Raw genomic sequence first — 16,040 nt, 5'->3', positions numbered from 1 at the left:
TGGGCCTTCAATAAAAAGCCAAAGAACTACAGCTTTCCCCCCCCCTTTGCAGTTCTATTTATTCTCATCTTTTAATTGTCTCTATTCAGACAAGTATCTATGAACACATAAGTATGTGGTATGTCAGTTCATTGGTCCTTTCAATAAGGAAATGTTCTCTACCAATGCTGATTAGCACCTTCTCTTTTCCAATCTGATAGTCTTCTCACTTTGGAAAAACTGAGAAGTTACTTGACTTGACCAGGACCACACAACATGAAGTATTACTAAAGAAAAAAAAAACTAAAAAGTTTACCCATGATTTTAAAACTCAGTTGAAAATTTCTGGCAGAGTCATACAGGAAAACTTTGTAAAAATAGCAACAACATCACCACCACAATAATAATAAATTTAATAACGTTGAAATGAATTTTAAATTTCTAGAATACTGTTTCATTCATTTAATTTAATTAATTTCAATGATATTATAAAGAGTAAAGAATCTTTACAGGTTGTGTTTATCAGTGCCCTAAAAACAAAAGATGATGGATGATCATGATAGCACTCATGTCAAGCATGAATATCTCAGATTCAGAATTACTGTTCTTTGCCAGAGCCACGTATGAATGCTTGTGGAAAAGGAGACTAACTTCGAAGGCTAATCAATTTTAAATGATACTTCCTTATGTCTGAACAAATAGATGGAGAGAGGGCGGGAGAGAGAAGAAGTGAATGAGAGATGACAGATTCTCCCTCTGCTATCATCCGTAATGAACTAGAAGAATTTATAGTTCACTCATATACATATTTGCAAAGGGTTTCGGCTGGGGAAAAGTTGGATTTCGTTGCACACACATACTTCTTTCTGAAGATATTCTGTTTCACCTATCACAGCGCTAATAAAATGAATTCTAGGGAGGACATAAAGGACATGCGACCTGGAGGGAATATGTTTATCAGAAATAGACAGTGCACGCAGGCGGGCTTGCTCCTACGGGGGAATACGGGAATTCCGAAGAAGAGGCATGCCTCCCCACCCGGCGCTAGCCCCAGACAGCCCCCCGGGGTGCGGTGGCGGGATGCTAACCCCGGGGGGCGCGTCCCGAGCTCCTGCCCCGCATTCCGGGACAGATGAGGACACGGGCCCGGCGCCCGGCGCCCGGCGCCCGGCGCCCGGCTGGCCCTAGGTCCCTCCAGCTCCACGGCCACCCGCCGCAGGCTGTGCGTGGCTCTTCCCGGTACCCAGGGGCCGGGACCAAAGTTTGCCTCTGGGAGACAAAGAGAAAGGTCATTTGGGGAAGGAGGAGGGGGGTGGCCTCTCCGTCCGCGGAGATGGGGGGCGCGGGGTGGAGAGGGAGAGGGGGAGAGCGCTGCGGATAGGCTGCGAGTATGGTGGTTTAGGGGATGAGTGGGTGAACAGCATCCCCCCCACCCTCAGCGCCCACCCACCTACCTACGAGACAACTACGAACAAGGGCGCTTTCGCAACCAGCGGAAGCCGAGTCATCTCATCACGTGGGGAGCCCGAGAGCCTTAAAACTGAGTGGCCGCTCCGCATTCAGCTACTTCTGAAAAGCGAGAGCCCGGGCCAGAGGGACTGGCATCGCAGCCAGAGGACTTTCCCTGCCCGCCGCCGCTCCGCTCTCCGCCTCGAGGATGCAAAGGCTCGCCTACTTCTTGGTCACGGCCGTGGCTCTGTCCCTCAGCCACGCAGGTGAGTCCCCGGGGCGCTCCCGGCGTGCCCGCTCGGCCGCTGCCACTCCCGCTGCCCTGCGCCTTCAGTCCTCCGCCTTGTGGGCTGCAGAGCATCCTCCATAAACGGAGCCTTTAAGGAGATCTGCCAGCTGTTTGGCTAAGTCCCATCATTAGGAGCGGGTCCTCTATCTTTTTAAAGGCTTCCGACATCTACCCACCCAGTTTCTTTGAGTCCCGTTAGGATGTTGATGTAAGTGGATCTGGGGGAAGAAAATGATAAGTAAGACTTTAGGGATGGGTTTTTCCCCCTCCGGAGAGGATGGTTAGCCATATCTAATCAAAGATAACTGACCATAAGTGTCACCAATGTCACCAATGTCAGTTTCCCCTCGGTGTGCTTGCAGTTGTGACACTGGTCTCTCATGTGCTATTAAAACAAAACAAGGTGCTGTTCACTTATTCAGCCTCCTTTCATTTCAGCAAATCCTTGCTGCTCAAACCCATGTCAGAACCGAGGCATATGTATGACCGTGGGAACCGATCAATACCAATGTGACTGTACCAGGACGGGATTCTATGGAGAAAATTGTACAACTCGTAAGTTTTCCTCCTTAATTTCATAACTCTGAAATCATTCAAAGAGTCAGCAACCTAAAATATTCAATTGTCTCTCTCTTTTTTTTTTAATTTCTCCCACAATCACAGCTGAATTTCTGACAAGGCTAAAATTGATGCTGAAACCCACTCCAGACACAGTTCACTACATCCTCACTCATTTCAAGGGAGTGTGGAATATAGTCAACAACATCCCTTTTCTGCGGGACTCAGTGATGAGATACGTGTTGACATGTAAGTAAGCTAGCTTTTCTTTAAGGGTCCAGACAAGGCCAAAAGAAGTATTATAGATTATTAAATAAGGTTTCCAAAAATATGCTTTGTGATTTTAAAAACAAAAAGTGACAGGAGCATCAGTCAATAAGCCAGATGAACAGTAAATGGATTTATTCTCATCTGCTTTATAAAAATATCACTTCTTTTATTTCAGATCCTAACTTAAAAGATGTATTTTAACATCCTATAATTCAATCCCCTTTACTGTTAGAAGTAGTCATTCAGAAATAGTCTAAAATTGTCACAGATCTTAGCTTTTTAAAAATAACTCTGTGTCACAGGAGTTAAAATCAGATTAATACTGCTGCTTCTGTAGTTAAAACAAAGAAATACCAAAAAAATTGCTTTGCCTGAGACATGTTTTCTCTTTAAATTTCAGCAAGATCACATCTGATTGAGAGCCCACCAACATATAATGTTCATTATGGTTACAAAAGTTGGGAAGCCTTTTCTAACCTCTCTTACTACACTAGAGCTCTTCCCCCAGTGGGAGATGACTGCCCAACTCCAATGGGTGTAAAAGGTAAGACAAGGCCCTCAGATTCCATGAATTTGCTGTCTAGCACTTAAAGATTTTTTTATTTGATTTAGATTTATATTAGATTGATTGCTTTAGAAAATTAGTCTTTGAAATACTACAAAGAGATGTTAGTCATTGTATAAAACTATCATCCAACTCCATCATTTGGTATTCTTATTAAAATGTATCTTAATGACAAATTATAATTTGGCATAAACCTTTCCATCAGATTAAGTTTTAGTATAACTGAAAAATCACCAGTTTTGGAAAATTCCACTTTCATGAATATTCTGCTTAATTCTGTTTAGTTGGAATCATGGCATGGATAATGGAAATGACTAAAGCATAAATGTAGTTTTCCAATTATACTATAATATTCCCAAATTTTAATATCCAAAAAGAAAAGGTATCATAGAAAACTGATAACCCAGGTCTGCTTTCTCAAAAACATGGAATCATAAACTGTTTCTTCATTTTATAGGTAAAAAACAACTTCCTGAATCCAAAGAGATTGTGGAAAAATTTCTGCTGAGAAGGAAGTTTATTCCTGATCCCCAAGGCACAAATATGATGTTTGCATTCTTTGCCCAACATTTCACTCACCAGTTCTTTAAGACAGATCATCACAGAGGCCCAGCCTTCACAAGAGCATTAGGACATGGGGTAAGTTCAGAGAACAAAGAGTTAAATCCAAATTATGACAATTCGCCATAATTGCTCTCCATATTGATAAAAAAAGAATCTCGTTTTTGACAAGATAAAAAGTTTATGTAAGCAACAAGGTTCATGCATGTGGCTGTTATTATTCCATCTTAGTGGAATTTTTGTTTTTCACACTTCAAGGGCATGATCACAAAATCAAAAAATTTCAGAGGTCACATAATCCAACCACTACCTATAAACATTATCCAGCAAATTGTTTTTTTTTTGCCTTTACTTGAAAACCTCAAGTGAGGGTATGCAACCTTCCCATTTCCCACCAAAGCAGGTCTTTTCCATTTGGGGCTAGCTTTGATTGTTAGGAAGTTTTATTTGGGATTTTTCCTTATATCAATCCTAAATTTGCCACTTTGCAATTTTTACCCATGACTCCTACTTCTATCCTTGACATACACTGTATTTTCAATTTAAAATGTCTATCCTTCTCAAAACTTGCCTTCAGGTGCATTCAGTACATTAATTGTCATCCTTTAAAATAATTATTACATTTAAAATTTGGATATATATATATATATATATAAAATGACTTCATTAAGTAGTTCTGTTCTACAATATTAGTGCAGTTATTCTAAAAGTTTGAATCATTGGCATTTTTCTTTTACTTACTTATAAGATCTTATGTAATTGAAATAATAAGTTCATAAGTTGTAAGAAATTAAAACTATTAAACACATTTGACCTAAATTTCTGCCTTCACTACTAAAATAATTTCATTTATATATTATAGAAGATATTATTTAAAATGAATTTCTCAAGAGAAAAATGATCATTGAATTTTTTAAATACTCATTTTCTAATGGATGGCAGCTTAAATGACTATATAAGAATTTTGTCATAAAAATATATTAATAATACCCCCAAAATTAACATTTTATAAGCAAGAAGCAATCCCTTAAGCAGCAGCATGTTTAATTTTTCCCCTAATTATTTTTGTAGGTTGATTTAAATCATATTTATGGAGAGAATTTGGAAACACAACATAAACTGAGACTTTTCAAGGATGGAAAAATGAAATATCAGGTAAGTTTTGGTTAGAAATTAAAACAGATATTAATCACAGAGTTACATTAGCACTAACATGTTATTAATAACTTTAAATGACACTTTTCATTAGACAATAATTTTCCCTATTATACAAAATTAAGTTTTCACTATTTATTTTCTTCCTAACCCTTTGCTCTTTATTTTTTCCCCTTTAGGTAATTGATGGTGAGGTATATCCACCCTCAGTAAAAGATACTCAAGTAAAAATGATCTACCCACCTCATGTTCCTGAGCATCTGAGATTTGCTGTTGGGCAGGAAGTATTTGGTCTGGTTCCAGGTTTGATGATGTATGCTACAATATGGCTTCGGGAACATAACAGAGTATGTGACATCCTTAAACAGGAGCATCCTGAATGGGATGATGAGCAGTTGTTCCAGACTAGCAGACTGATATTGATTGGTAAATCATATTTTTGTATTATAGTATCTAAGATGAGTAATGATTGATATCAGCTTCCTAATCTGTAAAGAAGAGTTTGATTATATTAGCTTATTTTGAAGAACCAAGAGGTAAACAAAATAATATTATGTTCCATATGAATTCAAATCGAATAGACACACCTAGCTGTTTTCTCCTATAATAATACTTTCCTCTTGTTCATTAAATATTTTTTCCACTCCATACATGTGATTTTGCTGATATATGATAGGCTCCAATGAGAAAGTGCCTTCTATCAATGCATCTTGTATTGATAAAGTTTCTTCTATGAATGCAACCGATGCATCCGTTCTTCATTGTGTAGACTTATACAAAGTTACTTAAGACACTGAGATGTTAAGTGATTTGGCAAAGATCATTCTGCCAGTTTGTTTCTGTGGTTGCAATTGAACCCATATCCTCTTTTTTTTAAGGTGTTTTTTTTTTTTTGCAAGGCAAATGAGGTTAAGTGGCTTGCCCAAGGCCACACAGCTAGGTAATTATTAAGTGTCTGAGACCGGATTTGAACCCAGGTACTCCTGACTCCAAAGCCAGTGCTTTATCCACTACGCCACCTAGCCACCCCTGAACCCATATCTTCTAAAGCCAACTCCCTATCCCTTTCTTCCACACTGCCTCTCACTGTATTAAATAAAATAGTTGATTTTATTTTACTCAGAAAAATAGGATAAGGTGCATCAGTTAGAGGAGGTGGGAAAAACAATTAGTAAATCATCTGAAAGCTTTTTCCTAAAGTTAAGGATCTTTAACAATTTCTGAGAGAGATAGGAAGAGACATTGACTATTAGTATTTTAGTTTAATCCTTTTGGTTTAATTTTGTTTTATGTACATAGGTGAGACTATTAAGATTGTGATTGAAGATTATGTCCAACACTTGAGTGGTTACCACTTCAAACTGAAGTTTGACCCAGAACTGCTGTTCAGCCAGCGTTTCCAGTACCAAAATCGAATTGCTGCTGAGTTTAACACCCTGTACCACTGGCATCCTCTACTTCCTGACACCTTCCAAATCCAGGACAAAGAGTATAGTTATCAGCAGTTCCTCTACAACAACTCTGTATTAGTGGAACATGGAATTTCCCACATGGTGGAATCATTCTCTAGGCAAATTGCTGGCCGGGTAAGGAACAACAACGCTTTTGTAATTTTCAAGAACACCAACACACTCACAAAATCATTTTTGCATCTCGTTATTCAAGGGATAGCAATAAATAATGATATTTTCCTTGTGATTGCTTCGCTTTTCCTAAAATCAGAGGGAAAGTTCTAAAAGAGTTTAGTCTGGAAAAAAAAGACTAAAATTAACAGAAAACCAGGACTATCCAAATTTGCATATCTTAGCAAAGTGTTCAACTTTTAAAAAGAACTTTCTTCAATCTCATTACAAACAATACTAATTTGAACATTTATTTCATTTATATACATGTAAAACAGCTAAAGTGATTCTCAGCTGCCCCTTTAAGATTGATGCAAAACTCCCTCTTGAAATTTTCTGAGAAAAAAGAAAATAACACCTAACTTTTGTTCAAGGATTGTATACAATTAATATTTTAAAAAAAAAAGCTGTAGTGTAATTTACTTAATATTTTCTTTTATATTGTTATTCTATTTAAACAGGTTGCTGGGGGCAGGAATGTTCCACTTGCAGTACAGAAAGTTGCCATGGCTTCAATTGACCAGAGCAGACAAATGAAATACCAGTCTCTAAATGAATACCGAAAACGCTTCATGCTCAAGCCTTTTAGTTCATTTGAAGAACTGACAGGTAAAAAGACAGTGAGGAAACTTTTAAGTGATAATAATTATGGAGATAGATCCAGAAAATGCTACTTTGTGAGGTTTTCCATGTGTTGAATCAGTCTTTTTCATCATTATAGGAGAGAAAGAAATGGCTGCTGAACTGGAAGCCCTCTATGGTGATATTGATGCTATGGAGTTTTATCCTGCTCTTCTAGTAGAAAAACCTCGTCCAGGTGCCATCTTTGGTGAGACCATGGTAGAAATTGGAGCACCCTTCTCACTCAAAGGACTCATGGGTAACCCAATCTGTTCCCCTGACTATTGGAAGCCTAGCACTTTCGGGGGCTATAAAGGTTTTGAAATTATCAATACAGCCTCAATTCAGTCACTAATCTGCAATAATGTAAAGGGATGTCCCTTCACTGCATTCAACGTTCAAGACTCCCAACTCACCAAAACAGCAACCATTAATGCCAGCTCATCCAACTCTGGACTAGATGACATCAATCCCACAGTCCTGTTAAAAGAACGTTCAGCTGAATTGTAAACGCCTATTGGATATATTTATTTATTTAAGTAAAGTATTTCTTTAAGTTATCTATTTATGAATATTTATATGAAGCTACCCATGTTACTTGATATCTTCTGTAACAGAAGGTAGTAGGTACTCCTGTATTGGAGAAATAATTCATATAAGTGGGAATTTTGTATGTGATGATATTTTAAAGACAAGTATTTCCTTCTTAAGTTTGAGAGAAACACTTTGTTCCTTTTAACAAATTAGATTGTGTTACAGCAAGAAAAATGTAATGTATTTATTTGATCTTCATTATTGTTATAATATTGAAAAACTTTGAGAGTAACTACACTACCTTCTTAAAAGATGGTATACATGTTGCACTTTACTCTTTGAAACTCAAAGTGCTCTTTTAAACATGTTTTCAAATTCAGAATTTGGATCACTTAGAATTATTAAATGTAACAAACCAAAAATATTCAAACAACACCAAGCATCAAAATCATAAGATCATCGATAGAGCTGAGAAGGTCCTCAGGACTGATTTGATTAAGTTCCCTCTTATTACAGAGGAAGAAAGTGAGGCCCAGGAAGGTTAAATGCTTGCTTCAAGTCAGTCACACACTGAGTAGTAAAGTCAGGGTTTGAATTCAGATTCTAGAATTCTAACATCAGGATGCTTTCTACTGCGCCATGCCAAAAAGCATCCATTTTATAATGTCAAAATGAAAACTGAATTGGAAACCTTTGAAATTTCCTGGAAATTTATATTTCCTCATGGGTACCTCAAAGTACAGTCTCAGGTATTCCAAGATCTGAAGGTGCATATGAAATTTGGGATTGTTTTTACTATATTATACTGCCATTAATAATGATTAATGAAAATATCAGAATAAATCTATTTGAAACTATGATTTTTGGAAATATCAAAATCAAGGCAAGTAAGAGAATGAGCTGTGAAGTTACTGGAAGAATAAGTTGCCTTAAAATAAGTATCTTTAATCTAAAAATATTCTAATTATTTTTATTTTACTACCAGTAAAAAAATTATTCACTGGTAGTATATGGGAAAATTTTATTATAGTTTGGTTTAGAATAAGTACCTGCAGGACAGGGAAATTATTTCTTCAAATTTAATTTAATAGAAAACACAATGCCGTGTGCTTCTGACTAGTCAGAGATATTTTCACAGGCACGATCAATTACAAAACTGGATTTGGACAGAAAACTGAGAATCTTAGTCTTTTATTTTTGTGAAAACTGATTTCTCAGATTGTCTTGTATCATTTTGCTGTCCATATTACATCCTTAACAGGAGTATATTTGGTATTCACAAATTATTGTACCTTCTTACTTCCATATCTTTTTGAATTACATATCAGCAGGGACATTTTTTGATGTCCTTCCATCTGCCATATTTGCTGCTTCTTTGTTCAGTTTTTCATTGAACAAACATTTTGAGTTCCTACTGTTTGCAAGATAGAAGGCTTGTGTAACCTCCCTTCCTGTTACCATATTGCTAAAGTAAACTTTTTCTTTTCATTTCTTCCTCATCTCATTTTACAATACCAGTGTCTTATTTATTCTTTCCTTCTTTTCATCTTTTTTTCTTCTTTATGTTTTTATCTTTTGGACTTTATTTTAGTAAAGTCAGAAACTGTTCTCAAGGTAGGAGCACTTCTCAGCCTAACTTGGGAGATGGAGGGTGATCACACCTGGGACATATGGTGGTAGGGGATTTTTAAAGTAATGAAAAGTCCTAGCATAAGGATACAGGATTGGATTTCTACCAAATCTTTACACCAGTACCAATGATAACTGGGAAAAGGCCAATAAGTTAAAGGAAGAGGCCTTTATAAGAAGACACAATCAAAATAAACAACTCAATATATTTCCAAAGTCCTGGATGTTCTTCTAGTGAAAGATCTATTTCCTGTCCACATTTCACTAGTAGATAGTACTGTATTTTATATATGGAATTTTAATGTTCGTTTTAGTTAGACACTATTTTCTGCTAAAATTTGTGAATTATTTTAAAATTGATTTTTAAAAAAATATTATTCTAAAGTGTGATTTTTTAAAATTTTATTTAAATGTATTTTAATTAGATTCTTAAATGTGATTTTAATACACTATTTTGGTCCAGAATTTATTTTTTGATAATAAAACATCTGAAATTATATTGTAAATAATTGGAAAATTTTATTCTATTTACATATATGTTTTCAGGAAATAACATCTATTATGTAAATAAGGTTCACCCTTATCAGGGTAGCTAAGATTTCTTTTTCTTTCTTAAGGAAAGAAATAATAACTGACCCCATTCTGCCCTCAGCATTATGGTATCTACAAATTTACAAATTTTAGTTTAGCATTTAACTACCATGAAAGCAAGATTTGCCTCCTTTTTGGCAAATGCTTAGTGCATTCATATAGCAATTTTTTTCAAAACATAAATTCTGGCAACAGCTTGAAATAGTGTTTTTTTATGTCTTTGGGGAACTGGGAAAGTAGGGAATAACTTTCACAGAGTGGGGGAAAAACTCAGGGTTTTTATAAGGGTTTAGATTAGACTTTTATTTGGGGGTTATTTTTTAACTAGAAATAGGCAAATTTAGCACTACTAGTAATATTACCTGTAGAATTGCCTTTTTCAAGAAACTTGATTGTTAAACTTTGGTTTTTATACCTGCCTGCTGACTGAAGTTTTAACTGAGGATGATTTGTATTCATTGTTTCTGTGAACTAAAAAAGAAAATGTATATTTAAATTAACTTATTTGAAAAACTGAAATAAGTGTCTTTTATTTTTATATTATTTAAGATTTTTTTCAATGTGTTTCCATGAATAAACCTTGATTACCTTTCTGAATCTCTGACTTTATTTCACTCAGATTGGAAAAAGCATCCCATTGTAATTAGGGCTAACACCTTTTTCTGACATAAAAAATCCTCATGCTACACTCACAAAAAATAATTCATTCTTTTTAGTGCTAGTTACCTGAGTGCAGGTGAAATAGTTGTACTGCTACCCTTTGATCCAGCAATACCACTACTGGGTCTATACCCTGAAAAGATCATGCAAAAGGGTAAAAACATCACTTGTACAAAAATATTCATAGCAGCCCTGTTTGTGGTAGCAAAAAACTGGAAATCAAGTGAATGTCCATCAATTGGGGAATGGCTGAACAAATTGTGGTATATGTATATTATGGAACACTATTGTTCTATTAGGAAACAAAAGGGATGGGAATTCAGAAAAGCCTGAAAAATATTTGCATAAAGTGATGTTGAGCAAGATGAGCAGAACCAGAAGAACATTGTACACCCTAATGGCAACATGGGGGCGATAATCTTATTGGACTTGCTCAATGCAATAATCAGGGACAATTTTAGATCACTGATACCATCTATACCCAAAGAAAGAACTGTGGAGTTTAAACAAAGACTAAAATCTATTACCTTCAATTTTTTTTTTTGTAAATAAAGTGTCTTATGTACTACATAATTTTGCTATCTCTAATATTTTATTTTCTCCTCAAGGATATGATTTCTCTCCCAACACATTCAATCTCAATCAATATATAGCATGGAAACATTGTAAAGACTATCAGACTGCCTTCTGGGAGGGGGATGAGGGAGGGAAGGGAGGGTGAAGGAAAGATTGTAAAATTCAAAACCTTACAGATAATTATGGGTAGAAACTACTATTGTATAGTTGGAAAACAAATAAATATTAATTAAAAAGAAATTGTTGTGCTACTCTTGGCCATATTTAATTTTCATTTCATCAGTTTTATAATCCTTGTTTATACTTGGAAAGAATCTCATTGAATCTTTTCTGAATTAAATATTATACTGACATAGAAGTAAGCTATCTTTAGCTTTACTCCTCCTCAACTTCCAAATAATTAAATCAATTCAATTTTATTTGATTTATCCTGATTGGCGTCTGATAGCTAAAATCAAAAGACAAAACTAAAGGTAGACCCCTTGAGCACCTTATCTTCTGAAGGAGCCAGGGAAAGATGACAGAAAAACAGACAACTGAAATAATGCATTAAAACTGAACTTATAGGGGCGGCTAGGTGGTGCAATGGATAGAGCACTGGCCCTGGAGTCAGGAGTACCTGGGTTCAAATCTGGTCTCAGACATTTAATAATTATCTAGCTGTATGGCCTTGGGCAAGCCACTTAACCCTATTTGCCTTACAAAAACCTAAAAAAAAAAAACTGAACTTATCCTTTTTCTAGCCCATTCATTTCTCCCAAATAGGCATCCTTTCCTAATTGCCTTATTACTGCTAAGGTTACCACCATTCCATTTTTTTCTCCTTTATTCATACTCAAATGAATCTGTCTTATTGATTACTAAGTTTCTTCCAATGCTAATTGAAAATCATTCACATGTCCTTGCATAAATTCCTTACAAGGAATGAATCTAATGGATTGTTAAAAGCATTTTCTCTTTGACTTGACTTCAAGAGGATATTACTTTGTCTACCTATGATTCCTTGACTTGGCAAGTCTTTCTTATTTTAGTCCTCATCTGATACTATTCCCAATTTGTACTATTAACAGGTTGGTTCCCCAGAGGGGTAACTATGCAGGTTTTTAGTATTATCCCTGTATATAACTATTCCTACTACTACAACTTATGAGCTCTCACTGATATTCTTCTTATTAAGCATGCTAGTAGGCTTAATTAGCTTTAGCAAAGTTTTTTCATTGTTAGTATTAACACGGCATGTAAGAATCAGCACCCACATTATCTGCAGTTTCTCTTTCTCTGTCCCATCCTCCTCTTGCTCCTCAGGACCACAGTAAGACCCAGAGTTAGAGTGCTCAGAGACTAAGCCCCCAACTTGGATGGGGAGACACCACATTTGATTGCATATATTTCCTTAACTTCCTTGGAGACTCATGGAGCATTCTCTTCTTCCATTCTTGATATTTTACTTCAATGTGAACAACAGAGCTAGGCCATGGTGTAAATTTGACCCTAGAATTTTCCAAGTAGAATGTTATCATGATTGCCCTTTCTATTGATTCCAATCAAGACCATCTTGCCTGGAGTAAGAGTATCAATGCATTCAAAGATATGAGCCCGCAGAAGAGCTGCTTTTCCCCATCACTGATGATCACAAATGGGACCTTGCCTTCCAGTTGGGCATATTAGACTCAGATGATCAGCATGGACAGGGCATAACAACTCATGTGATATTTATTTTGGGCCCCATTAAGAAGTTGAAGGTGTCTGTCCTCTGCCCAGCTACTACTTGCAGGAATCTTGATGAGATCCTCAGAGCGTTGATTCCCTTTGATCAACAGTATATAAATAGGATGCTACTCCTCTTGACTGAAGGGAGGTGGCGCAGCTGGAGCGGCGAAGTGGTGCAGTGGATAGAGCACTGGCCCTGGAGTCAGGAGGACCTGAGTTCTGGCCTCAGAAACTTAATAGTTATTTAGCTGTATGACCTTAGGCAAATCACTTAACCCCACTGCCTTGCAAAAAAAAGAAAGAGGGGTGGCTAGGTGGTGCAGTGGATAAAGCACCGGCCTTGGAGTCAGGAGTACCTGGGTTCAAATCCTGGCTCAGACACTTAACAATTACCTAGCTGTGTGGCCTTGGGCAAGCCACTTAACCCCATTTCATTTGCCTTGCAAAATCCTAAAAAAAAAAGAAAAAAGAAAATGTGGAGCTAGTGCTGTGTTTATTCCAATTATTTCTGAAGAGAAGGCTAAACATCTATTCCTAAAGGTAATTTCACCAAAGAGCTCTTTTCAGGCAAGCAATACCTATGCTAAATCCCACAGACATAGATTACTCTAGTAAGACCATGCTGAGGACTGACTGGGGCTCCCCTGAAGATCTCTACTGGAATGGATACTAGCCTGCCAATCATGTCTTCCTAAAATAAATGATTTAAACATCTCCAGGAATGCAGCACTACTGATGAATGTCTTGTTAAATGAGAATGGAACTAAAAGTAAACTGTGATTCCTCTCCTTTTACCTTTATGAACATTTCACTAGGATCATTGAGCTCCCGTGGCACTTTACCGGCTTTCTCTGGAAAGACACTGTTTGGGACTTCAGCTATGAGATGTGCTGCAATATTTATCATCAATGGTATTTGGGAAAGTGGCTACCTAGAAACATTGCAGGATTAGCACTTCTTTAACTGGCCTAATAATTAAATTATCTCTTTTTCTAATTATTAACTTGATGGAAGAGACAATTTAACACATCTAGTTTTGAGCTTCACCTCCCCACATTTATGACCAATAATTTGTAATAATTAAGGTTTTTCAGATAGTAATTTTTTCTCATGTCAAATATTCTAACTACAGCTAGGAAAAACCTGGAGATTCTTATCTTTTCAACAGATAATAGGAAAGTAGGCTACAAATCTTAAAATATTTTAGTTAGATTGGGCAAAAGAGCTTTCAAATTATGTTACAGAGAAGCTGTACAATGCCTACTAGTAGTATATAAAATGGTAAACTGTTAAGTGAGTCCCTTTCTGGACTCCCTTATCTTTCCCCAAGAGAGCATTGGAGAGGCAGGAGACAAGGAAGACAAGTTTCTCCCTGTACACCAAGGTCTCCATTTATTGATCCAAATACCAGTGCTTAAATACCTCCCCAGTCTCTAATCCACTCCCATTGCCATGGCACTTAGTAAGATAAGGCTTTGGTGTTCAAGGACACCAGGTGAAGATAATTTACAGTGCTTCTATACACAACATAATTTTGGATGCCTTTTTAGACAAGTCATGAATCTGGACATGGAAAACTGCTGTTAAATGTTCACAATAAGATGAAAGTGTGTATACTGGAGTGAAAGGAAGTGATAAATTTTACTACAACATGTTGTCTCTGCAGGGGATAATTTTCCAATTTCTGATATTTTGCCTTTAGGGAAACCACAAATTAAAACTTTATGAGACTAAAAGAAGAAAAGAAAAGAAAAGATGGCAAATAGTAAAATACTAAAAATGATGCAAGCATTCCAACCAGAAGTCTGAATTTCACCCTTCCATAAATATACAGCAAATGTATGGAAAGCATGGGTTCAAACTTTAAAATGCTTTGAAGGTGAAGCACACCTGGATGATAAACATAAGACAAAGGATAATCCTGGTAATAATAGGACTGGAAGTGCATTTTTCACAGAATACTCACACATCTCCCTGTAGGCACAACATCTCTGCTTCATTATTAAGTCCATAGACATCATTGCTCTCTACCTACAGAAGTCATACTCTTTGAAGTTGCTTTATCCTTCAAAGATTATTTCTACATACATGTCTATCTTCTAAGTTGTGCCTATGTTCTCAACCACATGCACTGTGTTCCACTGGTCCAAAAGCTCTAGGGACATGATGGATGAAGTGGGAAAGGGGAGAAAAGAGAAACAAACGCACGCACACACACACACACACACACACAAACAGAGTAATTCCTTCTCAAAATCTAATTCTTCAATCATTTCTGGGCTGCTAGATTGGAATTCTTCAATTCTTATACTTGTTATATTTTTAAACTAATTGCTTTTTTTTATAATTGCCTAAAGAAGGTGACTGATTATCTCAGTCAAATATTTTTTCTTCCTTGACTCAAGGCATTTATACCTGATAAAGAATATGAGCATTGACAAAATTTTTTATACATTGAAATTTTATCATGTCTGACTGCATTGTTGAGGAGTTTTAGGAAAAATTTTTGGCAACTACTCTATGCCATGCAATTAAATTCTGAGACTTTATAGATTATTGCTACTATGATTATACTAATCTGGAATGGAAAGGAAATCTTAAATTTTTCTTGCATGGTATTTCCCTAAAAATAAAATCTAGCTTGATTTTTTGGGATGCTTGTAATATAAACCCTACCCCCAAAATCAGTCCCACTTAAGCTCATCAACCATATGAATGTATTTAGTATGTCCATTGCAACACATGGCACACATATAAAATAATAATATTAATATATAATTAAATATAAATAGTTAAATAATATTAATGACATTGATGCTTAAAACAAATGATAACATAAATTATAATTAAATATTTATAAATACCAAGAAGGCACCTTTGGATAAGTAAGCACCTATGTAAATAGATGAATTTGAAACTTATGGCCAGTCTGAGTATAGATACCAAGTGCAAATAATGTGCACACTTGATAAATCTGGATGGGCTCCGTATGCTTGTAACAAAGGCTCAACTTCTAATCATCACTAAGGGCAAGAAAGATAAGTTTGAATATGTTTCAGTCCTATATGCTCTTAAATCCAAAAAAGCCTGGTGCCCACAAGCAATTATAAGGAAGTAGTTCTGCCACTTGTTTTGCAAGGTGACCAAATTGGTTTGCTAGTCTGGGATTCAGTCAGCACTCACCGCACTAAAGACATGAAGAACTTCCTCAAAAACAGAAGAATAGATCAAATAACAATTCCTGCAGGAATGATTGCCTATCTCCAGACTC

The 16,040-nt window shown here is 36.2% G+C and overlaps 1 protein-coding gene and 1 pseudogene across 1 annotated transcript; both read left to right on the top strand.

Annotated features, from left to right (window-relative positions):
- The first annotated feature begins 1,560 nt into the window (after window positions 1-1,560).
- On the top strand, window positions 1,561-11,116 carry PTGS2 (prostaglandin-endoperoxide synthase 2). Its single transcript, XM_074222258.1, has 10 exons — window positions 1,561-1,694; window positions 2,156-2,272; window positions 2,381-2,524; window positions 2,946-3,089; window positions 3,568-3,749; window positions 4,743-4,826; window positions 5,006-5,252; window positions 6,126-6,412; window positions 6,910-7,057; window positions 7,170-11,116. Exons 1-10 carry the CDS (start codon window positions 1,637-1,639, stop codon window positions 7,577-7,579), a joined length of 1,821 nt encoding a protein of 606 aa, XP_074078359.1. The 5' UTR covers window positions 1,561-1,636; the 3' UTR covers window positions 7,580-11,116.
- LOC141511897 (peroxiredoxin-6-like) lies at window positions 8,460-13,356 on the top strand (annotated as a pseudogene).
- Window positions 13,357-16,040: the final 2,684 nt, after the last annotated feature.

The sequence above is a fragment of the Macrotis lagotis genome, chromosome 2, assembly GCF_037893015.1.
Source record: "Macrotis lagotis isolate mMagLag1 chromosome 2, bilby.v1.9.chrom.fasta, whole genome shotgun sequence".
NCBI lineage: Eukaryota > Metazoa > Chordata > Mammalia > Peramelemorphia > Peramelidae > Macrotis > Macrotis lagotis.
Note: the sequence above shows the minus strand (reverse complement) of the source record. Positions and strands in the feature narration are given on the sequence as shown.